Source organism: Gobio gobio (genome assembly GCF_949357685.1).
Source record: "Gobio gobio genome assembly, chromosome: 22".
Taxonomy (NCBI): Eukaryota; Metazoa; Chordata; class Actinopteri; order Cypriniformes; family Gobionidae; genus Gobio; species Gobio gobio.
The window spans coordinates 39,455,440-39,480,439 of NC_137118.1; the positions used below are offsets into that span (position 1 = coordinate 39,455,440).

General features: G+C 40.4%; 1 protein-coding gene across 1 annotated transcript in view; it reads right to left on the reverse strand.

Moving 5' to 3' along the window:
• The window catches only part of tcf7l1a (transcription factor 7 like 1a), a 36,194-nt gene that overhangs the window by 9,115 nt on the left and 2,079 nt on the right, over nt 1-25,000 (reverse strand). The window contains exon 4 of the mRNA XM_079804737.1: nt 5,928-6,011. Coding sequence (XP_079660863.1) covers nt 5,928-6,011 — 84 coding nt within the window. The remainder of the gene's footprint in view (nt 1-5,927; nt 6,012-25,000) is intronic.

Here is a 25,000-nt window from a genome sequence, read left to right on the forward strand (position 1 = left end):
AACTACATAAATATAGAAGTAGCACTATAATAATATCAGAAGCAGCACTGCTGTGATGTGTACATAAGCCAATGCAAGGTGGTGAGCTGTAGACTGAATGGGGTACTTGTTGGCTCAGGACGTCACAAGGGAGCAAGACTGGAGAATGCCGTCTTGTTTCCTCCATGCTAACCTTCCCCCCACCTCTATGTAGGCAGTGGGTTTGACCTCTGCTCCAACCAGCACTCTGTGAACATGAACAAGGCTTGCATTGAGACAAGGCTGGCTCTCATTTCCCACAGTCCAAACACATCCAGATCTCTGGGTTGCCTCTCTATCCCTCGCCTTTCTCGTCCCATCTATCTGTCTGTCTGACTGTCTGTCTCTGTGTTTGTACATAATTTAGCATTGCATTTGCAGAGACTAGCTGAGCTTGACATCTGGAAACCCTGCAAGGTCCATCAAAGGATTGTTTTAAAGATCTGTCAGTAGGTTGATTGAGAAAGAAAGGACGAGGACAACTTGCACTGATCCTCTAAGATGGTGTTTGTCCACTGCACTATGATATTAGCTATTGAGGCTAATGGTCTCTCTTTCTCACTATCCTTCTGCCAAGAATCCCTGCTGTGTCAACACGCCAGCCGTTTTGCCTCCAACACCACCATCCCAAGCGTAAAGTGCCGCCAGACTGGGCCCCTCGCCTCCCTTACAAATGGACTGGATGGGACTGGCCGACTCCAAGCATCCCAAGGATCCACATCAACATCTGGTTCAAAGTACTCCTATTTGTTGTTTGCAGCAAGCGGAATGAAAGTGTCCACTAGATTAACACAATTTAAGTCTTAAATGAGGTACTGAGGGAAAACACAGTATGACCACCACAGCATTGGTGAGCATTGAAAACATGTGCAAGCTGAATCACGGGTTTGGTAACATAAGAACAATGATACAGCAACAATAGCACTTTGTCAGCAAACCATTCGGGTTGCAATATGCAGGAATCAACCTTTAGATGGCAGAATTGGTTTCTTCTTCCAATTGTGGTCTGTCAACAGGTACCTGGCTTTTTTTACCTTTTGTTCAAACAAGTTCTGCAGTTCATCAAGGGTGAAGCCTGATAAATCTCCTTAAATCCACTTTTGTAAGTTGGTTTGTAGGAGGAGAAGACGCCTGACCAGCAAAACAATGAAAAACAGCTGACAAAACACCTCTCCAAACAGAAAAAGTGAGTCATTGTGTAAACATTGTTCCACCTTTTGTATCACACAGTTAAATTACCTTTGACTCCAGAGTTCCCAAGCACATATTTACCAATTGTGCTAGGTCAGTCTTTCATTTAACGGCCATTCTTTTATGAGACACTCAGAACTCAAGTTAAAACAATGGTAGCGAAACAGTTCAACTAAGAGTTATTTGGAGTGACGCTCCACAAGGTGTTGCAACCATTTGAAAACGTCAAAAGTGGCAACTGTACGAAACAAAGTGCAGGGTCAGTGCTCTACACCTGCTGATTAATCTGTTGCTTTTCTCCGCCTGCTAGCGAAGGAACCCGCCCAAAGACGACTTCTGGTGCCACCACATGGAGCTGTTAAAACTGGAGCTCTGCTAAAACAAGCACATTGTGGCATAAGAAGCAAATGTGGCCTGTTGTTTTTTCTTCTTCTTTTGGCTTCACCTCCTCCATCTCTGACTTGAGTTACTGAGCAAACAGGCGTTTGAGCAAGAGGGATCAAGACACAATGAACCGCTTTAGCGCTGGAAGAATGAGAGGCTAAACACAGATTCAAATGAAGGATAATAAAATAGTGCAGAGGAGAGGACAAGCCAAAACTAGCAGTATAAGCCAAACAGTATGATCCCTAACAATGGGGCACAATTTACAATAATCACCATCTAGAGTCTAAGGGGTACACATTGCTTTGAATTACATTTCAGCATCTCCATTACTAACTATTTTCTGAGTTTTAACAATCTGCAACTTGCTTCACATAGGTTTACATACTCATAATTATGGAGTATGTAAACAATATGATCATATGACGCATCTATCTGGATTTTGCATGAACATGGAACCCTTCCCATCAGCAAAAACATCATGCCTTCACTAAGAAATCAATTGTCAATGTCATTAGCAGGCAATTTAAAAGGAATTTCAATTTGTAATCCAATTTTTGAAAATGACTGGTGTACTCATGACTAATTAACTTTATTCGTTTATAATAAATTATTTAAACCATAATTTCTTAACTAGGCCTATTGTGTGTGCATGCCTTCGAGACAGACAACAGCTAAAGGCGGGGGCTAGCTAAGTGTGATTGCTGTGTCGGCTGTTGCTAATGTAAGTGTTTGCTAAACACTGCGACTGAATGTGGGTTTTAAGAACCAGCGGCCGGATTCACAAAACATTTATTATTTTCAAACTTAAGAAAAAATATATGAATATTTTGTATTCCCAAAAACAGTATTCATATTGCTGGAAAGAATGTTCTTAAAAATCCTCGTAAATAAGTTAGGATAACCTCCAACCGTTCTTAAATACCCAGATTTTTAATGAATTTATTGGGTTGTTTCAAATATTAAGCATTACAAGCTACATTTAATACATATTACTAGTACCAGGAATGTGGACAACTACTCTAGTGATCACTGTTTTCATGATCGATCGGTGTCACGCATTAAAAAACACAATACTGCGTGATTAACTCCCATCAAGCCAATCGAGACTAAAATAGTCCGCTCACTTATGATAATCTGCAGGCAAAAAGCAAAAAGACAGGCTTTGAGGGGTTTTCATTTAGTGAGTATTCAGCAATACCAATCAATCAAATAACAACAAAGCCTGTCATGTTCTTAAAGAGCACCTATCATGGAATTTTGAAATTTACCTTTCATGTAGTGTGTAACATAGATCTAAGAGATTCTAAGTGAACAAAAACATCATGCAAATTTTGAAATATGACAGTGCACCGTATATATAGTTATTTTCTTTCAAAAGTAAGAGTCGACTCGGAGTCATTTTTAAGAATCGTTAGAAGACCGAAGCTTTTTCTCTGACTAGATGACGTCAACTTGTCAAGTTATTTGAATACAATACGCCCACTTATTGCGCTCCAAGACGCCAGTGAAAACTAGAAAACATCATGGCGACGAGACGCTGTGTTCTGAAGTTCGACTCAAAAGCAAACTTTTTTCATCTGCCCAAGGATGAGCATTTGAAGACTAAGTGGCTTGAAGACGAACCATACATCGTCGCGATTGAGTGTTTATTAGTCTTCAAATGTCTCTATTTGCATGTTTCGCGATCTCAGGAAGCTTTTATTATGGACTTCTATTATGGCACATGGTATCTTCTTCGTCTGTCTGTACCATATATGGACTACATGTGCACAGAGCGCCCTCCGGCTGCCAGTATGAATTGAAAACAACACATAAGAGACTCAATCGCTCATGAGTAGGCTATATCTGCGCATTTTGAGGAAGTATTGAATAAAAAAATACTCCTCTGTTTAGAAATTTGACACAGACATATGAGAATCTATCAATATGTCTCCTCATCTGCACACTTTTGAACTGATTTGTCGCGAGTCTTCGTGACAAGAATAGAGGAGTTTTTTTTATGAATGAGATCAGCTGAGGCTCATATTACAATCAAACGGTACCGACGCGGTTTTCAATATTCATAACTCCTGACACATATTAACAAAGTACTGTCACTATAAGACTTTGATGGGCGTTCCGTTTCCGAGAATATCTGCACAGACTATACCAATCACAACTGACTGGGTCATCGGACCAATCACCGCAGATTAGCGTCAGGTAAAGGCAGGGTTTTGAAAAGTGAATCACTAAAGGAATCATTTGAGAATCGCTGTCAAAACAGGTAAAAATAAATGCATATTATAAGAAAACTAAAGTCTTTTTTGTCATTGCATGCATGCAAAACTGTTGTTGGGGACTTCTAAAACAATATTTGGAACATTTTAAATGCCCTAATAAGTGCTCTTTAAGATTTTTTTTGTTTTGTTGAAATTCTATAGAATTTGTCAAGAATTGCACTTATTAACATTTGTACAATCTTCCTCCTTTTTATGAATTTCCTTAACTTCTTTCTTAAGAAGATTTTCATGAATCCAGCCCCAGGTTTTTTCCAGATTATTTCAGATCAGACACAAAGCTCTGTGCGCTTACAACTCACTGTTCTGTTTTTCTGTGTTTGAGTTTGAGAAACCAGAAATGCTAAAGGACATTCAGTCAAACTACTTGGAGACCAAGATCAATTCTGTCTGTAAAGTGTATGGGCTCTCAAAAAGGCACTTCTGGGAGTATTCTTAAGAGAAGTATGTGAAAACATCATGCTAATACCATGGTTTTTTCCAGTACTGTGGTATATATGAATATTCTAATCAAATTGTACAATGGTATACTTCAAAGTACTATTGTATTACTATTTGATACATGAACCATGGTAATAGCACAGGATTTTAGTATGATTTTGACAACAAACAAACAAACAAAAAATCTCACACACAGCTCCCAGAGGAGTCGAAAAAGCTGAAGTTCTCACAATGCCTCACACATCACCTGCCCCTCTGTTCTGGTTTGATGTATTATTCATCTAGCCTGGGTCCAGATGCATTGTACGGAAAGCAATGTGAAGAGGTGGGCTCGGTGCTGCAATATCAAACTCACACACACTCACAGGGATGCCAATGGAATGCTAAACAAACCCGGTTCCTGAATAATTGAGCCTTTCGGACCACTCTGGCTCACCCTATTAGCATGTGTGCCTTCTGGACCCAATCTGTGCAGCCACAGAAACGGTTTCCACAGGTCACTCACACCCTCTCGGCAGCCCGGTGTGAATTCAGCAGCCCCTGCCATTCATTAGAAACACAATAAACCCTCTTGCATGTCACCTAATTATTTACTGACTCTAATTAATCCTCCAATCACAAGAGATTCCCCCAGATCTACATGCCAGAAATTAATCCCAAATGCCAACATCTAATGAGGAAGGGAAGTCTGTTTTCCTGGCGGGACAACAGTAGCATTCAGTGTTTCTACACTCTGCAAGGACAACACAATACTGAGTGTTAAAGCAAAGTCAGCACACCCAGGCTTCAGTGGTCAACTCATCTCCGTATAATTGGATTGAAATTCCCCCGCTGCATATTTGCAGTCTGTCTGGAGTCCCCAAGCATGATAATAGGTGCTTTATGAAACACATGCTACGTAAATAAAGACAAGACGGCAGACACAACAGGCCCAGTGTACCGGCCCCATTATCAGGTCATCGTAATCTTTGGCCTGAGAACTCTAAATTGGATTCTTATTTAGACAGAACTGACCCAAAGGTCTGTTTGGGAATCTCTTGGGCAAACGCTCTAATCTTCCCGTTCGGACCACAGTCAGTGATCACTTTGTCGCCGTGGCAGAACCTCATTCGTTCTGAGCTGACTACCTCCATGTTTGGAGGGTGAAAAAAAAACGTGTCTCCGGAATGGATTAGCTGCCATTTGGAGCGAGCATTCCTGAGGTTCTCCGCCGTGGTGTCTGGAAAGGGTAAAGCAGGTCAAAAGTTGGGTCGCATGAGTGGCCGGAGGGGGTGGAATGGCAGGAAAAAAAAGGCTGTTGCTTGTTGACACTTAGCACGACAAGCTTAAGCCCTCTGCCTAAGCCAGGCTTCAGCTTAAAGCTAGTTGTGCTTGTGTGGGCAAAAATATTCCCGGTTGTTCATTGCGAAAGAAGTTACCAATGTACCTTTGAGCAGTATATTAAAATATTATACTGTTCTTTTAACGGTTTCAGATCAAAATGCTGCCTTTCAAAGCATTTGTTTTCTAGGTATACATATCATAGCACAATGGCTAGTGTATACCCAACTTCTCTTAAGACCTTTTTGATTGCATTGTGAACTATACAGAATATGAAGTTACTGGTGGACTTACTAAGTGCCCTGGTGTAGGTGATCTGGAGTCTTTGAGGGCTGCTGTCCCAGGAATGTCAAGAAGAGGCCATTTCATTTGTAGATACTGCAGAGGACAAAAGGGAAAATCACAAACAATCATTAACACATTTGACAGGTGGTCTACATGTCATTGCATAACCAAAAACACTCCTATTACTTCAAATGGAGATAGTGATGTTGAATGCCTGTCTTAAATTTGATAAAAACAGCTGCCAAAACCAGTTTTATTAGTTTCCATCTTCAACGGGTGGGTTGAAAGTCAAGTTTTTGTACTGCATTAAAAGGAATAAACCGAGTTATATATTTGCCACAGGAAATAATTCCAATCTCGCACCTTCAATTTACGCACTTGTCTTGCTACAATTGACTATTAAGTGATTATATTATTATAGACTCGTATTTCTATACGCAAACACAGCATCTGTTTTTAACCTGGAATTAGTCAGGTAATGAGATTCAATGGAAGAAACCAATTGAATGGACCTCTGAGTCATCAACGTATTCCAGCTATCCAGCTGTTCTTTGTCTTAATTCATTTGAAAGCTGTGGAGATGAACTTCGAGTGCCGTTTAGCACCTGGGAGCATTAGCTGGAACAGTTTGCGGGGCTGAGACAAGAGCAGTCAGGCCCAGGGGAGGGGGCGAAACGTGAAAGTTAAATATGATTTGGACTGCAGGTCCCAGCATAGTAAATGCCCAGCTGGATGGATAATATGTGTGTATGTTAGTATGAGGAACAGCTGGGAGGAAGTCCCATAACGCACTGGGAGAATAGGAAGGGGCCTTACAGAATGCATGGAGCAGAAGCAGAGATCTGCCTTTCCCTAACTTTACCCCTCTATAAATCAATGAGAGCGTATGGAGAAGGCAAAAGCTATGCTGTTAGGGTGAGTGTGGTATGGAATGAGAGAAGGAGGGAGGAGACACAGTGATGAATGACTGGACTTCCTATACAGAGGGAGACATTTATTGTGAAAGCCCTCATTGCTCAGTGCGCGTGTCAAAGTTTGATGCCTTTCAGCTTTTCTGGGGCCCCTCGCATCCAGCGCTTATGATTTTCAGGAGCGATTTATAAAATCGAGTTTTTCATCCCTTCACGGAGCTTCCCCGCCTGACTCGGTCATCTGGTTTGTGTAGAAGTCAAACCATATCAGATGTTCCTGTGGAGTCATCATTCCCGTATCGAAGCTCTTGAGTCTAGGGGCTGAAAGCATCTGCGGTTATAGTGAACATATATACCTCGAGAACCCTTTCAAATTTATAGTTCTACTTAAGGGACGCCATAAATGTAGACAAATCCTTATACATCGACATCCAACCATATATACTACGGGTGGGCTATATGATCAAAATCTCGTATCACAGTAAGAGAATTTCAAAATACAGTTATTTTTGGCTGAATTGCAATGAATAAAATAGTTTATGTATTAAATAACCACGCCGCAATGCTAACATTTCAATAATTTTAACAATGAATGCAAAATTGAAGGCAACAACTGCTTCACAAAAGTGCACAGTAGACAAATAGCAAATCGCAAAACATTGTAATCCCTCATATAGGCATATGTTGGATATTATCCAAAACTCCTGAAGATTCCACCACTAAAACAACCAGATATCATATTAAATAACCCAAACATGTTCTACTACCAACCATCATGGTAAATCATGGGTCAATACGGCTTCGTTTCTCCCTTTAAACTTCATTCATCGCAATTGGAATTGTTTTGAGGAAGTTTGGATAAGACTGTGGGCTAAAAATGGAAAAGACATTATGGTCCGGTGGGTGGAGTTGCAGGGTTAGATGGTGCGGAAAACAAAAGTAGTTTATGAGCAGGGACTGGTACGGTTTCCTTACAGCTGGCAGGATGAATCGAGACCTTGTGCCCTGTTTATTAAAGATGTTTGGTTCACTTTCACCTTCCATTGTCTGTAGTGTAGTTGATAAACGACAGCAGTAAGTTCAACATCTAATTTGTCCAGACAGTCAAAATGAATGTCCTTAAAGGGACAGTTGACCTAAAAATGAACTTGCCCTCATGTTGATCCAAACCTGTACGACTTTGTTTTCTGTGGAACATAAAATATGGTATTTTAAAGAATGTTGGGATCCAAGCAACATCTTTATGTTCCGCGGAATAAAAGAAGTCATGCGATTTTCATATGAGGGTGAGTAAATGATGACAGAATTTACATTTTTAGGTGAGTTATTCCTTTAAGTCTGTGGTCGACTTTCACAGGGCATCTGTTAATGTTTCTTGAGAAGAACCACTCTAGAAACATCTAGTTCTTGTCGGGAGGCCATACCGTGTTTCTGGTATTTGCAGCTGCAGTTAAAGTGGACGGATGACTGAAAAAATACAATCTACCTTCCTCATCATAACCGCCATCACTTGACTGAAAACTTAACATACTATCTTGAAATACAATCTCAGTTTTGCCTTCCCACACAAACACACAGACTACCGGGCTGCAGGGACCTGTGCCCTGCTTTTCTGGAGACACAAAGGGAGATCGGCCAAAGTAAACAATCATGGGGTCTGGGGATTTGTATTTGAAAGCCATAACTCCAGGAGCAGATGCTTAGCAATATGCAACATCGACTTCTTGTTGAGAAAAGAAATGGTGCACAGACCCCCTAGAAAAAAACTGCATGTTAAATGCACAACCTGCTAAACAACATAAATCAAAGTCTCACTAAGAAAAACAAAAACAAATGCTACGTAAGAAAACCTGATCATAATTTTAGAACAAAATACCTGCAATCTGGAAATATGTGGTCAGCCAATAAAGGTTTTAAACAGGCTGATACCATCATTTAGAGAACAAAATGTCTGAATATGTACATGATGCAATTTAATTTAGAGCAAATGAGATTATATCTTTTTATAAATATAGCTATTTAAATTTTGTTCATATTTATAAATGCATTAAAAAACGGTTTATCTCAAAATGGCCAAATATCAGCAGAACAATCTGTCTAGCTGACATGCATACTGATCTGAATATTAAAAATATACTGAATTATGAAACAATAGGGGTGTAACAGTACACGTATTCGTACCGAACCGTTTTCGGTACGGTGCACGTGTGTAACGAACGGTTCCGAATGCAATCTTCAACAGTTAACAGTTGGCTTGTTTTAAGCGCAGAACACACTTTAATCAGAGTTCCCACAAAAACATATTAAGTATTCAGTCTGAATTTCGCGCGGGGTTGCACATAACGTTAATTCTACTAATTCCTGCAGATTTCGCGCTCGCATCTGAAGCGCGCACACACACACACACACCGTCATAAAGCCGCCTCTGACATACAAGTGCAAAAATTAGCTCCTTTTTCCAGCTTATTAATGGTCAAATACACTCAAAAATGTCTCAATGCCCATCTTGGTGAGTTTCAACGCAAACACAGTCGTAACCAGCTCACAGGAACAGTGTTTGGGATCCATGCATGCGTCAGGTCTTAAAGGGACAGAAGTTATTTATTATTCAAACTACAAAAAGACAAACGATCACTTACGAGCACACATATTCTGAATGCCTTCAGCAGAATTCAAATGAGCCATTTTAATCTAGATTAATTCCAAGATTACAGTGAGATTAATCTAGATTAAAAAAAATTATCTATGCCCACCACTAATATATACTATATATACACACACACACATTATATATATATTATATATATTCTACTTAACCTGTTAGTGATGTCTTGGTTATTTAATGTAGACTATGTTTAAATAAATCTGTCATGAAAATGACAGACACTGTGTATAAATTATTATATTTCAACAACGAAATTGAAACTGAATTGAAGCTGAAACTGCCTTACGTGAAGTTTACATGTTTGCATACAATGTGTTATTTGAGTGTTGATTATTATATCTAAAAATAAATAGCAACTATATTTAGGCTAATAGTTTGGCCTCTGTTGTTAACCTTTAAAATTATAGTAATGTGCAAGAAGGGGCTCCCTATATAGTTTACAGCATTATCTTTAAGAATCTTTTAGTTATAATTGAATTAATTTAAGGACAGACACAATTTTTTTCAGTAAACCACTGTATAATAAAAAATAAATAAAAAGCAATATTGCAAAACTTCTGTACCGAACCGTGACTCCAAAAGTTTTGTGTACCGTTACACCCCTATGAAATAAGATACTGAATTATTAAAAATAAAATTATGTCACTCACTCATTGCCCTAGGGAGGCTAAGCCCAAAGGCATACTTCTAACCAGATTCATGCGGTTTAATTTCATAAATACACCTGGAGTGAGTTTGTAGCTGTCTACTTGATGTCAAGAGGTCACAGAGAAAGATTGAAATGCTGCTTAAATACTTTCCGCGCCGCTGAGCGAAGATGATGTGGCTTTTTAACAGGATTATAACAATTTAGAACTTCACACATATACTCTTGACAGTCATGTGCTGGATGAAATGAATCCTTCTGTCAAAACAGAGAAGACACCTCTTTAAGGGGATATCTGGAAGCCTCAACATGTGTTGCTGCAACCGCAGGCTTCGTTTTGGATACCGGGGATTTTAAACGCTGTACCTCAAACCGCAAGAGCTTCCACAAAATAGTACAACGTTCTCGGAAAGGGGGGGTGGGGGCAAATCCTGAGTGGGGCGGAGCCAAGTAGGTCATGTCAATCATTCAAAGCATGGCCTACATTTCTTCCCGATGTTTCCACCCATTCCACACACACACCCTCCACTAGAATGGAGCAGAATGCTGGAGGAGCACAAAGGAATCCATTACATCTCGGCATCGGAACAGTTAAGCCAGACAAAAGGCTCTGGATTACGTGCATGTATGCCTATAGGGCAGTGCCCTGATGCGGCCAGAGGGGTCTGACATCACCTGACTCATTTATTTATGCGAACGACACCTCTTGCTGCTCTTTTCACTGCCGCCAGAGGGAAAGACAATAGAGGCGGCGGTCTCCAGCCCTCCCTCACCGCAGGTTGGCATTCAGGCCTATTGTTAGTTTAAGAGCTGCAAAACTTTCCGATAATTAAGTAAACGATTCATAGGCAAACGACACCCCTATCTGTGCTAATTGGAAATTAATTTGCAGGGGAAGGACAGGAATTCTTGACCGCCTCCAAATATGAATTAGAGATCTGAGCCTTTCTATTGATGGGAAGGGGGGGAAAACATTTTTGAACAACGTTAATAAGCAAAACATTATGTAATTATGAAGTCTGATTAAACTCGGCTCATTAAAGCGGACTTATCTTATTACAGAAACAATAATCGGTTGGACTGCAGTAATTTAGCCAACAAATCACCTATTCATCCACCGATCACATTAGGAAGTAATTTCTGGGAACTTTCAGGTAAAAGGGATCAGATCAGCAGATGCTAATTTTGTTTCAGGAATCGGATCCAAATCTGTGTGCTTATAAACGGCCACAGCATAAAATGAATTGAACCCAAATTATACAATTTATAAACCCAAATTATAAAACTATTACCTTGATCAAAATCATCTGCAATGTCCTTTTAGGACAAACAAGTCAACATTATTATTTATTAGGGATGCACAATATAATTTGGTATAGTCCAAGATTATTATTATTATTATTAATAATATTAATGATCAGAATCAGTTTGATTAGACCAATTTATGAAACAGATAATCAAAAAGTTTTTTTTTTTATATAAATAAGAGACGCATCTCTAGTTTAAACTGGAAATAATAATAAAAATAAATATTTTTAAACCATTATCAGTCTCATTTGGACAGTATAGTTAGGTTTCAAAAGTACTAAAATATTTTACACATGTAAATGATGACCTTTTAAATTAGCAACGCAATATACATAATATTAGTCACTATAACAATTATAGGCCATATTTGTAATTAAATTATCACCTCTTGTGGTGTAACTTTTCCGTCTGCTAGAGGTCACCTATTCAAAAAAAAGGTGTAGTTTGATGAAGCCAAGTTTGAGCGCAGAATCTTGGGACATGTGGTCTTCACCTCACAGCCGGTGGAAAAGAATCGGGATAGGACTCGGGCAGAAATCATGTTCATGGATGCGATTATTAACGTTACTGTAATATGAAGCAGAGCAGGACCGAGTGTTGTGGAGCTGAGCAAGGCCGCAGGAGCGATTGTTAATAAGATGAACGCAACACACGCCTCGCAGGACTTTTATTATGCCACAGTCGCCGGCGCCATTTCCGCTTTTACGGTCATGAGTATGAGGTAACACAGCTCTGTTTATCATATTAGATACATTTGAGTGTGTTGGAAATGATGCTATGACGTTACTCTGTACGTTCGCTCCGCTGCTACTATGACGCTTTGCACACTGTAGTAAGAGTAAAGGTAACGAAGGTAACGCTGATATGACGCAATTGACAGGTTACTCCCTCACACGTTAAAATAGTTTTACAATTTTCAATTTTCTCACGATTTACAAATAGTTAGAAGCATTTGGGATATTGTAAGTACTCAACTGAACAAAATGTATAACACTGGCCTAAACATAGTGCACCTTTAAAAAGTATACTATTTTACTATATCAGTCTAACATTTAGGTCGAAACTCAGTGCATTCCTACTACTTAAACCCTTCACTTATAAATCCAATCCGAGCACAAATCATCCTAATGCAACAGAGCACATGTTTGTGGTTTGTTCCTGTAGTTCAGTGGCGCTGGCTGACCTGCCTACATTAGTTGCGTTAAAGTGCCTCTTTTCATCAAGCCAGTGGCTTCCACACAGAACTGGGCTTCAAGACTCATGACTGACAGTTGCTCTCCGAGTTTCCATGGATACTATTGTGACCTCACTGATAACACTACTCCCTCCATTCACTGCCTACTTAAAGAACTGGTTCAGAGGTCAGCCATCCGGAGACCAGGGGTTTCCATGGCAATGTGGCCCATTTAGGGACGGCAACAGAGACCAAGTTTGCATTCATCAACCGTGCGGTTGCAGAAGAAAAAAGGAACTACCTTTGGGAGACACCTTCAGTTTCGGATCACAAAAAAGCACTTTAGATGTATGATTGTACGCGCTAAAGATGCATACACTTCAAATATGTGTAATGCATTACTCTTTTGTATTGTTTCACCAGAAAAGCACAAACCTTGACAACATAAGGAATGAGAGCGTCATTGTGGCGCAAGACAAAACAGTAGGTCAAATAAAACCCAACACATAATTACGACCACGAGAAAGTAATAAGCTGTCTGTTGAGAGTTCTGTTTCTGCAAAGGCGAAACAGCCACCCTCCTCAAAGTCAATTACAAGTCAGTTATGCGGTTTCCAGTATTTCGGTATCTGGTTACAACACTGCAGTCCAAACCTTACCCAGGTTTACGATGAACAGCCTGGGCTTGTTAACCCGCAAGCAGCCAAGAGGGATAAAGCCATTTTATAAACCAGAAGTGCTCGCTATCATAATCTACAAATTTGTAGGCATCCAACTTATGGTGATAACTATATTTTGCAAAAATAATTTGACTGAAACAATCGACTAAAATCGAGATGCACTAGCCTTAAAGACAGTTGAAGATAGTAAAATGTAGAAACCTTCATGTCTTTCTCAAATGCTAAGTGCATAATGAAGACAAAGAGCTTATTGTGTTCTCTTGGTAGACTACCTCCCCCCAGCACACACACACACACACACGCACACACAAACTCAAACTTCATCCCTTCCCCAATATACCCCTCCTGCTAAAACACAACCATGAAACATAAAACACAAAAATCATGTCACCCATTCGCAACAGAACTGGAAAACTTTCACACAGCAGCCACTGGAGTTTTGCTCGTTTAAAGCGGATTTGTTGATAAGCTTGCTTCCATATGGAGACCTAACTCGAGGCACAACAAATAAACAGGGATATTTTTTATAACCTGTTGGCTGCGAAGGATAAAACTCGAATCTACCACAGAGAGGCCTGAGGGAGCGAATTTGGCATTCAGGAGGGGGAAAAAAAATCCCTCTGCAATTAAATGCAGGAGAGGAAATCATGCAGATTTTTGCGAAATTGCACTAAATGACTGAAGCGTTATCTTTAGACCATTTACAACTGCTATTGTGCAATAATAGTCCAGGGGGGGCGATATGGAGGCATGACACAACATACCTGCGACATACAGCCCTGACTCACAATGGTGACCGCCCTGCCTAATTTCAAAAAACGTTCTGCCTTGTCAAACCAGTTCCCTCCTGCAAACAATTAGTGCCGGACCACGTACCTCCGGAGCGTGTGTGCGCGTCTGGAAGGGCAGGAGGCGAAAGACGGAGAGGGAAAGAAGGGGGGAGAGAAAGAGTGAGGAGAGTGGAAGGGGGCTTGGAGTGCAATTATAGTGGGAATTTATGGCCTGAGAAACAATTTATAAATCACAGTGCATGGGCTAACACAATCCAGATTTCACTGCTCGCAGCTGTAACTGGCTCGAAAGTACACACAGCGTGTTTGTGTGGTTTTTCACGAGGTTGGGTCTAGGAGCCGGGCGGCTAGGAGAACGCACCAACGACATTGGCCATGACAAACTGTGGGAGTGCTTCAGAGAGGGCGAGATGCGATGCTAGGAATTGTTTACAATCGCAGGCAAACAGTATAAAACCTAAACAATGTGCTAACTGGCGCCTGGGTCGCACAATAAAAAAACATGAATATTGATCATGAACGTCATACTGCAACCGAATGTCACCAAATGGAGGAAGAGTTGTGGTTGATGACTATGTTGGCAATGTCAACAGAGTAACGTCCCCCAGCTTCTCCAACATTTTACGTCAAGCAAAACTCCATACTTCAGTTTCCAGTTCCCTGGGCACGGACTGGGCAAGGCCCCCCTTGGTTGAGATCACGTTCCTGGAGGGGTTTCCCTCGGTTGATTTCATGTTCATTTGGGTGGCCAATAGGGCCCCCCCTCTGGTCTAGTGCCCTGGGCACGTGCCCGGTAAGCATGCATTAATCCATCCTGGTCCCTACAAACTTGATTGAGCTGGTAACCATTCCAACTGCCACCTCATTAATCTTCACAAGCTTCACTGGAACTAATGTAAAGGACATAACTGTTAAAACAAGTTACCACTTTCATATACATAAGACACCTAAAATGATGTACACGTTTTGATTGATTGCAGCATCAATAAAGTTAGGAGACGTAACCGTTGGAAAAGCGAACGGTTGGAAAAAGCTGTTGGAAACATTTTCTACAGTTTCATCCTATAAACTTTCGAGCAGTTATATCTCCTAACTTTGCTGACAGTGTAGTCAACAAAAACTCATTTTTCATTTCTTATAAACTTGTCAAAAGTGATTAATGTTCCAACAGTCACGTCTCCTAATGAGTTTTGGTTGACAACATAGTCAACAAAAATTAGAGAACGTAACTGCTGGAACAGTTCTAACAGTTACATCCCCTAGCTTTTTACCCGACCCAAACTGGGAGCGCCTGGTAACCATTACAATTACTGCGTCACCAATTTCAACAAGTTTATAGGTTGACTACGATGTCAACAAAGTTAGAGGACGCAACCGTTGGAAAGATAACTTTCAACAAGTACTCAAAAGTTTTTGGTTGACTACAGAATTTAAAGTTAGGGGATGTAACTATTGAAAAAGTTAAGGGTTGTGACCTACAGTTACACCCCCTAAACGAGGGGTTTTCAAACTGGGGTCCTCCAGAAGGTTCTAAGGGGTCCCCAGAACATTTTTGAGAATAAAAAGACAAAGGTTACCTAAACCTAAATGGTTAAAGTCTACCAAACATTCTAACTGTTTCATTTCTAAATGTTTCTCTCAGTTCTTGCTGTATACATACTTTCCAGAATTGTTTATGTTTGCTTTGTATCTTTCTAGCGAGTTTCTCTCACTATAGTTCCCTTTATCTCGCTCATTGGGGTTGTAAGGCAGTATTCTTAACGCAGTACGTAAGCTGCTTGCATACATTTATTGTGAAAGTTGCTTATACAAATAATTTTTTATAAAAAAAATTCTTATTCAGGTTTATACATCCAGCATTAAGTATCGCCAATTTAAGTTTAGAAACAATATATTGTATTTATAATGTTACACTTACTATTTATCTAACAGTTTAAATGTTTTTCCATACATAAAAATATACAGATTGATTTTAGGAAGGGGTCCCTCATAAAAGGTTCATCATATTTGGGGGTGCTTGGCATCATAAAGTTTGAAAACCCCTGCCCTAAACTTTTAAATGGATACATCCCTTAACTGTTTTGACAATGTTGTCGAACAACACTCATTAGGACATGGTTATCACTTTCTTTAAGTTTATAAGAAAACTAAAATCAAGTTGTTTTGGGTCAACAAAAATGTCAGCAAAGGTAAGGGATGTTTGGGAAAGCTGACCATTCAAGTTTACAAGAATCATAAAAATGGTGCACGAGTTTTGGGTGACTACAACATCAACAATGATAAAGGACGTAACTGTTAGACAAGTAACAAAAAAGTAAAAAGTCCAACAAAAAAAAAAAATCAGTGCACTCCTGTTCAGTCGATTACAATGAGGTACTCATCTGGAGAAATGAGGAAGGCTCAGGGGGTTTTCACAAGCCCTCAACTGCGCCTCTGGGTCCAAACTGCAGCTGTGCGTGGGGAGGGGCGGCCCATGCCCTGACCGACAAGGCCCAGCTGGATAAGACATACACTCTCACGTACGAACAAAAAAAACACGCACACACACAATAGCTTGTGGTCCAGTGTGAACATGTCATGTGACAATGGAGCCGCTCTCAACCTTGTGGTCAGGGTGAGAGCAGTAGAAGCGCTGCGTCTGTGGCGGACCCCCCAACGGTACACAATGCGCATTCTCCTCCAATCACATGGCTGCTCTTTTGTGCCAGCGGTTATGTCACTTCCACTCCACCAATCTGAATGACCCAGACTGTGGCGGGCCAATGAATGTCTGGAGCCAAAAGAACTGAAGCAAGGTTTTGTTTTGTTCTTCTTTTCTAATTAATCATCACGCCACGGACCATCGTTTTTTGGGAGGAAGTGAGCGGCAGGGTGTGTGTGAGGCCTCCGCTGTTTTTTACGCTACATGTCGTCTGACAGCTCCGAGCAAATCCGAACGGAGAGTTTAGACGGAAAGGAGGCGGGAGAAAGCTGCCAACCCTGGAGCGCAACGACGACCCCCCTGCTGGAATCTGGGAACTCTGGTGCCCACTCAACTGTGAGTCACGTCAACAGCCTGTGAACTTTGACCTCTCACCCCTAACTGAAACAATGTGAAGATGCATCTCACTGTCAAACGCAAGGAAAAATGACCCAATTCAATCTAGTGTACAGGGAAACAACTTCCCACAAAACATCAGCAGCCGTAGTGTTTGAATACGATTCCCAGACCGACAACAAATCCAGCATTTTGACAACCATAAGCCTGGTCAATTGAACGCCAATTATGGCATTAAACTTCTCGAAGATTTGTCAGGCGTCCACTTTGTTTACGTGACATTTCTTGAATGCGTGCATTTGGAACGGCTGATGTCTTAGGGATTACGACTACGCCGCTGCAAAGTGAAGTGTTTTGTGGATCTACCGTGTAGCTCTCAGTCGCCACCCTCTAGGCTTTTGTTCAGCCTTTCAGAGCCATACTGAACGACTGAAAGGCCCCTATTCATAAAAGCTCCCATACACTCCCTGCCGCCTCGGCCAAGAGTCACTATAGAACATCCCTCATTTCACACGAGAATTGGGGCTGCCTGCACACCCCCAAGCCCCTGCCCACAAAGAGCTTCTCCACCGATGACTCCCTAAGACAAGGAAAGGCGCTCAATATGGGTGAAGCTTATGGCTGACACCATAACAATAATACATACACTCATTGCTAATGCTAGCGACGCCCTTCAATGTTTGGACAATTATTTGTGAGCTTAATTGTTGTTTCGAAGACACTGAGATTAAAACCATTTTTGGAAGGAGTAGATACTAGTAAATCTCTGGTAAATTTCAGCCCAACTACCAACGAGCATGGTCACTGAATAATAATAGCTAGGAATTGATATTAAAATGCCCAATGCTAATAACACAACAATGCTTTCCACGTTATGTCCTATAAACAATACATGGTGGTCGATATTAAAATCATATTCTATCCTGTCTAAATAAATTGATTGTTTGCTTGTTTATTGTCTTAACAATAAGATAAATAATACAAGATATACAATTTACAAAACTATACAAGTAGGGATGTACCGAAATGAAGTCGAAGCTGAATGATAATAAAACACTTGGCCGAAGCCGAATACCGAACACGTTTTTTAGATTTTTCCCCCATTTATTTTGCCAATTTTTTCACCATTGCATAAATTAAATAGTAAAAATGTGCTTTTTACTATTTTGTCTTGCTTTTTTTTTAAAGAAAAATAAATGACAAAACTACAATTTAAAAATATTTATTTAACACTGAACATTTTTTTTTTCCATTCCAGCAGAATTTGTATTTATTTTTTTATTTGGCCATATTATCTTAGGCCTATTATGCCTACAGGTATCATAATCAAATCACTGAGGGGGCTCTATTAAAGTGCAGATGTAGGCTAAGCAGTGCACAGGGAGACATTGAGGATAATTCAGAACTTCACAAATATTTGCAACAAATTTTTGCCAACTTTCCTGTAGCTCAAACAGTAGAGCATGGCGCTAGCAACGCCAAGGTCATGGGTTCGATTCCCAGGGAAAGCAAGAATTGACTAAATGTAAAATGTGTACTTTGAATGCAATGTAAGTCGCTTTGGATAAAAGCGTCTGCCAAATGCACAAATATACATGTACAAATATAAACTGTCAATTTTCCGCTATATTTATTTCGAGATAACAACTGTACTAGGGATGGGCAACAGTGGTCGAGTAATCGAGTACTCGAACGTGACAGCGATCATCGATCATGAGAACGATGATCGCCCTGAAAAAAAAAAAAGTGTCTCTTTTTTATTGGTTATTGCGTCGTTTTGCGCGGTACCGGAGGTCTGATTGGTTAGCGTTATACAGCACGCCTCCAGACCGCGGCGAAATAAAGTGAAACTGAGGCGTGCACTGCAGTGAAGTCAGGAATCACTGATCATTAAATGGTTAATGCAAGATGTGCAGCGCCAATCTGTCATAGCCTACATAGCATTATAATGAGAACACCGTGGAAAATGCTGTAAATGATCTGTGCTTAGTTCCCCGTGTATCAGCTGATCCACAGAGAAACTAGCGAGAACACTCAGACTAGCGCGTGAAGTTCATGTGCGCATTCGCGTCCTTTTCTGCAGATGCACGTTGTAAGATTACTTTTATGTTGTCTATATCTGATTAATCTAATATAAAACGCGTTTGGTTGAGCTTAATAAGCTAACAAAGCGCTGCCGTTATACCGGCTGTTCATTCTCTTCAGTTTCAGCTCAAACGCATGAATGCTCGAGCTCGACATGGTTTAGAGACAGATATTCTTTTCAGATAGGCTATTTCTTTCTCAGAATCATTAACATTAGTAATGCTTTTCTGATTACTCGATTAATCAACGGAATAATCACTAGAATACTCGATTACTAAAATAATCGATATTAATAGATATTAATTTTGAGATTTGTTAAAGATTACGTTTAAAGCAATTTGTTATTCAATTATTAGTGTGTGTAAATTAACTTTAAGCTCTAGATGATGCGATGGTTATGGAAATGTAAAAATGGGATCATGTACTATTAAAGAAATTACAGTTCTGGTCGATATATATCTACACTATCAGCTGATAAATTACACACAAAAAATATAATAATACCTTATTATACTGTGCATCCCTAAAATTTGAATGCATTATAAATATTGCATAGAATAAGGCCCGAAACCTCCTAAATGAGTATCTGAATGCAGATGCTTCTAGCTACGCCAGCTGAATTTCACAAAGCATGACAACAATGATGGAATCAGTATCAGCCAATCCCTTTTTTTATCAGGTTGTGTGTCACACGATATACATTCCTTGTACTAAAGGTAACATTGGGGGGGGGGGGGCACATCACGTTAACCAGATCACAAGCAACTGATCACACAAGGAATTAGCTTAAAGTACACCTCACCCTACGAGAAAATCCTGATGCTGCTGATATCAGATCTCCCCTAGGCCTTTTCAGCCTGGCATGAAGCTGCGGGCACAACAAGGCCATGTGAGACCGAAGAGGGCTGCAATGAGATAAGTTATCGCAGCGTTCATGTGCTCCAGCAAAGCCAACAGGACGCGCACACACTTACACATACACATACAAGCTTCCTGGCAGCATGCCCACTTTCTCACCCACCTGGCACCCTCATCCCCACAGCTTGCTTCGTTTTTTTTCCCATAATGCTTTACCCCTAACTGCCCCCCTGCACCCCGCTCCCCCCCTCCCCCTCCCGAGGCCCCAGGAAGCTCTGACTGCGAGGTAATAACTGAAAACAGCTGTTAAAAATACCAGACTGATGAAGCCTGAAGCCCCCCCACCCCCTTAAACTTTATCCCCGGCACAATCAAGTTTTATTAGCATGGAGTGATGCATGAAGTCAGTACGCAGCTCTGAGTGAGAGCTCAATGTTTTTTTGCGATTGAAAAGGGGTGTGTGTGTGTGTGTGTGTGTGTGTGCGTGCGTGTGTGTGTGTGTGTGTGAAATTCACTGCAGGACATGCAACCGAACATGAAGTGAGTTTTGATGAGCGCTGACCACTGCCAGCAGCGCAATCTTATCAATGGAGAATGACGTCAGCACCTCACACACACTCACTAAACCAACACAGAAACTCCAGCGTGGCTCCGATCCATTCTGCCTCGAATGATAAAAGGCTGTTATATTGCTCCCAATGGAGCACGTCCCTAAAAGATCGTACTAACTGTGCTCATTTTAGATTCCTGGTTAGTCTTCGGACACTGGTAATCATTTTGATTCACGGCCATTGTTTCCTGAATAGTTAAAGCCCCACAAGGACAAATGAATGTGATGGCAGACAAATGAAACGATTACTTTACAATGAAGAAAAGTAAACACACCTGAATATCGAGGTGAACAAACTGTATTAAAAAAAAAGATAGTATAATGGCAAAATTCAGGATAATAGGTCGGAGTATGAAAAAATAAAGCCAACTATTCTGAGATGTATAATAATACTTTCTTTTTTAGACAAATAAAAATAAACATCAGTTTCTAAAAGGTAATTTCTGTAGCAAAAAAATTACTCACTACTACTATCATTGGTCATTCAAAAAAGTAGCCCCGCCCCAAATTCACGCCATTGGTTGAAACAATGTTGCTGTGCCAGGTAGAAATGTTTAACAATTTCTTAAAGGTGCAGTGTGCAAATTAACGGCATCTAGTGGTGAGGTTGTGAATTTAATTTACCCACTGCTCACCCCTGCCTTTCGGAGCACATAGAGAAGCTACGGTGGCTGACACAGGACAAAAATGTCGTCGTCGGAGAGAACAGAGAGTACCTAGCGCTCTGTAGAGAAGTTTGTCCGTTTAGGGCAACTGTAGAAACATGATGGCGCAAAATGGCCATTTCACTGTAAGGGGACCCGCGGTGTATGTAGAGGTAATAAAAACAACGTTTCATTATGTAAGGTCTTCATACATAACTGAAAACATAGTTATATATATTATATTGCATTTCTGTCAATAGATCCTCATAAATACTACACACTGCACCTTTAAGTGCTTACTAACTTACAAATGGCTTCCGTACAGTTATCTCGAAATAAAAATAGCGAAAAAGTGACAGTTTAAATTATGCAACAACGTATACATAAATATATATTATAAAAAATAGCTAATTTATTCATTATTCCAGAACTGTATGAGTAACAGGCAAATTATTGGCAAATAGTTCAATTAATAATAATAAAATAAACAGCAGATGCATTCAGTTTCGCTTCATTACAACAAAAACACAAACAGATTAAAACCACAGTGCAACGGCGGAGCTTTTGCTATCTACACTACATTGTAAACACTAGGCCTTACGAAGATAATTGGCCAAAGAGATAAAGCCATCACAAAAATACAGCAAATTCTGAATGATTGAATTCGGCCAGCGCAGGACGTGATATGATCAACAGGAAAGAGATCTGCGTTACAACTCTGGCCTTGGGAACGGCTCCCTGCATTCCTTTATCTACTTCCTGTAGCATTTCTTCAGCCCCTGTGGTTTGCCCTCACGTACAGATCCATAAACCGCTCTCCTTTCAGGAGGAACGTTTGTAAATTAGCTCTTTATTTTGCCTGGTTCTTAAAAAAAAAAAAATCAGATGTCTAGAGCGACGCCAAGCTTGTGTGGAAAACCAGAGGAAAATAATGTTTGGCTTGACATGTCTTTCTTTAAGAAACTTTCTGGTTTTAATCTCAGTCAATAATCAAATTACCAGAGAGGGTCTTCGGTGGAACGCGTCCAACAGCAGGAACGTTTTTAAACGGTCGACTCTTAAAGAAGTTACATTAAAAGGGGGAAAAGGAGACTTGGTTTATGTCTCATGTAATTCCTGGCCTCCTAACAAGACACAGCATTCAGAGTGCACACTTCTTCTAAACGGCAAAAGAGAGACAGAAATATTTCTAAATTAATTTGGATTTGTTTAGTTTATCCTTACAGGAGAGAAGAAAAAAACATCCTACCCCATAATGCATTAACTCAGGATAAAATTGAAAATCTGTGTTTATTCGGTCATTTGTGCAAACATTCGTACACCGGTTTTCAGGTTTCCTGAAGCGTCTTGCACTACAGGAATGCTGTCTTAACTTAAAGGCCTGGACAATGTCCCCTCTGTGGCTGAAGACGAGGAGGTGGGACGGGCTGGAGGGGGGGGTGCCTGGTTTCTCTCTCGCCATCTACCCCCACCCCGTCTCTGAGTGCTGAGTGTGTGGAAAAGGCTTGTGCTGTTGACAGGGCCGCTCTCCTGAGCACTGTTTGTTTATGTAAAATGAGGCCCTCTTGTACGCGGGACAATTCCTCTGTTTACTTTATATTGTCTTCTAGGTCTTAAAATACCATTGTAGAGGAGAGAGTTTAAAGAGTGGAAGAAAGATGGACGGGAAGAGAACGCCAGTCAAAAAAGGCTGACATGCTCTGACAGCGCAGTTATGCGATCAAGGGCTTGCCACTTGCTCGCTAGTACTACTTTGTGCAATAAGTGCACTTTAGTTTAATTAATATGGTGGGTTAGCGTGGATCGACCCTCTACACAAGTGGATACACAAGTGGGAAGTGCTTCCAAAACAATGCTTTTGCTTCAAAATTGTTCATTTGCTCGCTTTTTTCCCCTCTGTTGTTGTCTGTGGCACCTAATGATAACGCTTCTTTGAGAATAGAGAAGTCCACACCACAACTATAATGATAACGGCACAGAGGAACAATATCGTTGGAATCCCTTTCAATAAAAACAATGATAGCCAATCAGAATCCGTCCGACAAAACTGCAGTGTGCACTTAACAATGTTATCATGCCTTGGTGTGGAATCTGTGGATGCTAAAATAGTTATTGTTATAGTTACCATTCTTGTTGTGAACAAACCCTACCACCCTGTCAAGCTAGTTTCTGCAAAGTTAGCATCACAAGCTACTGTGCTATGCTACAGTGACGACCCGATCCCCTTAAATAGGGCACAATTTGAGGGGACAGCCATTTGTAGGGGTGTCCGGAAGCATAGTGGATGTTATCGAGTGCACCCACTCAATCCCATAATGCACTGCAATAATAAGTGTACACTCAAAGGCTAGAGAAAACCCAAGATGGCACCTGCAGCTGAATCATCCATCCATTTTCCAAAACGTTGGTCAAAATGCGTTTTTGGTTGATTGTTAAATTGTTTAATTAAGGTTTATACATGCTAGTTTCCATGACAGAGTTCAAGATAAACACTTTCATCGCTGGAGCTGGCAGTTTGAAAAGTTTCAAATGATTATTAAACCGCAAACACAAGCTATGCAAAAGCGTCCGATTTCACTCACTCGTTTTCATTCACTCCTTCAAGTGAACCATATTAGTGGAGTAATGTAGGGTATAGGGGGCAATTTTGAACACAGCCTAGGAGTATTTGGGCTAGCATAAAATATGTTAGCATCTAACAAACGTTAGCACACCAAATTAATAAACGAAACACTTCAGTCACAACAGAACCAAGTAAGAAAAACAAACAAGATTAGCTTCACAGCGCTAACAACAATTTACTGACTAATCAGCACACAAAAGCATTGGACTTTTACCCTGCCGTTTACACTCACTAGAATATAATTAAATCAATTAAGAAACATTATTAAATAAGGAAGTGATAATTAGCAGACAAAGAGCAATGCTGTTAAACTGATGGGGATGTTGAAAACTACAAAAGTGCTGAATTAGCATTTATGAAAAGAGGACATTGTGGAAGATAAAACCTTAAGAAACTTCAACCTGGGGTCAAAGCAAACCTTGTTAAAGCCTACTAACTCAGTTAAGAAAAAGTATATAAAGGTCCTTTATAACTGGAACAGAGAGAAGCTACCTCCTTCACAAGAAACCCTTTCGTGTTTTCCATTGTACAAACTAAAACAAAACAAAAAAGGCTGAGAGAAAATAAAGTTCCCTCAAAAAAAAAAATCTTCGCATAGCAGGTTGTGTTTACGTTCGAGATCCAGTGCCAACAGTTACTGTAAACAATTTTCAGCTTCGGTTCAGTAACATTACATGGTTTTTTTCCCTCATAGACTGAGTGGCGCTTCACTAACTTTTGTACTCCAAAACTATACACAACCTTGCTATTGTACACTGAGGAAGACATGGTTCACTCAGTTGCCTTCGGGCTCACACACACAAATACACACGAGCAGGCCAGAAGTCAGATGTTATTATCCATCTTATCTACTAGAATCACAGTCGCTCTTTGTTACAGCTGTTAAAGGTAACCTGTTTTCCTTAGTCAAACCGCTCATGCGACAGCGACCATTCTCCGGCTATAATGCTATTTGACGAGTTGAAAAAACCATTGTCTAGCAAACAAGCAAACCTAATGCCACATCTAATATCCAAGTGCATGACCAACAGATTCAAGCATTCTCACGAG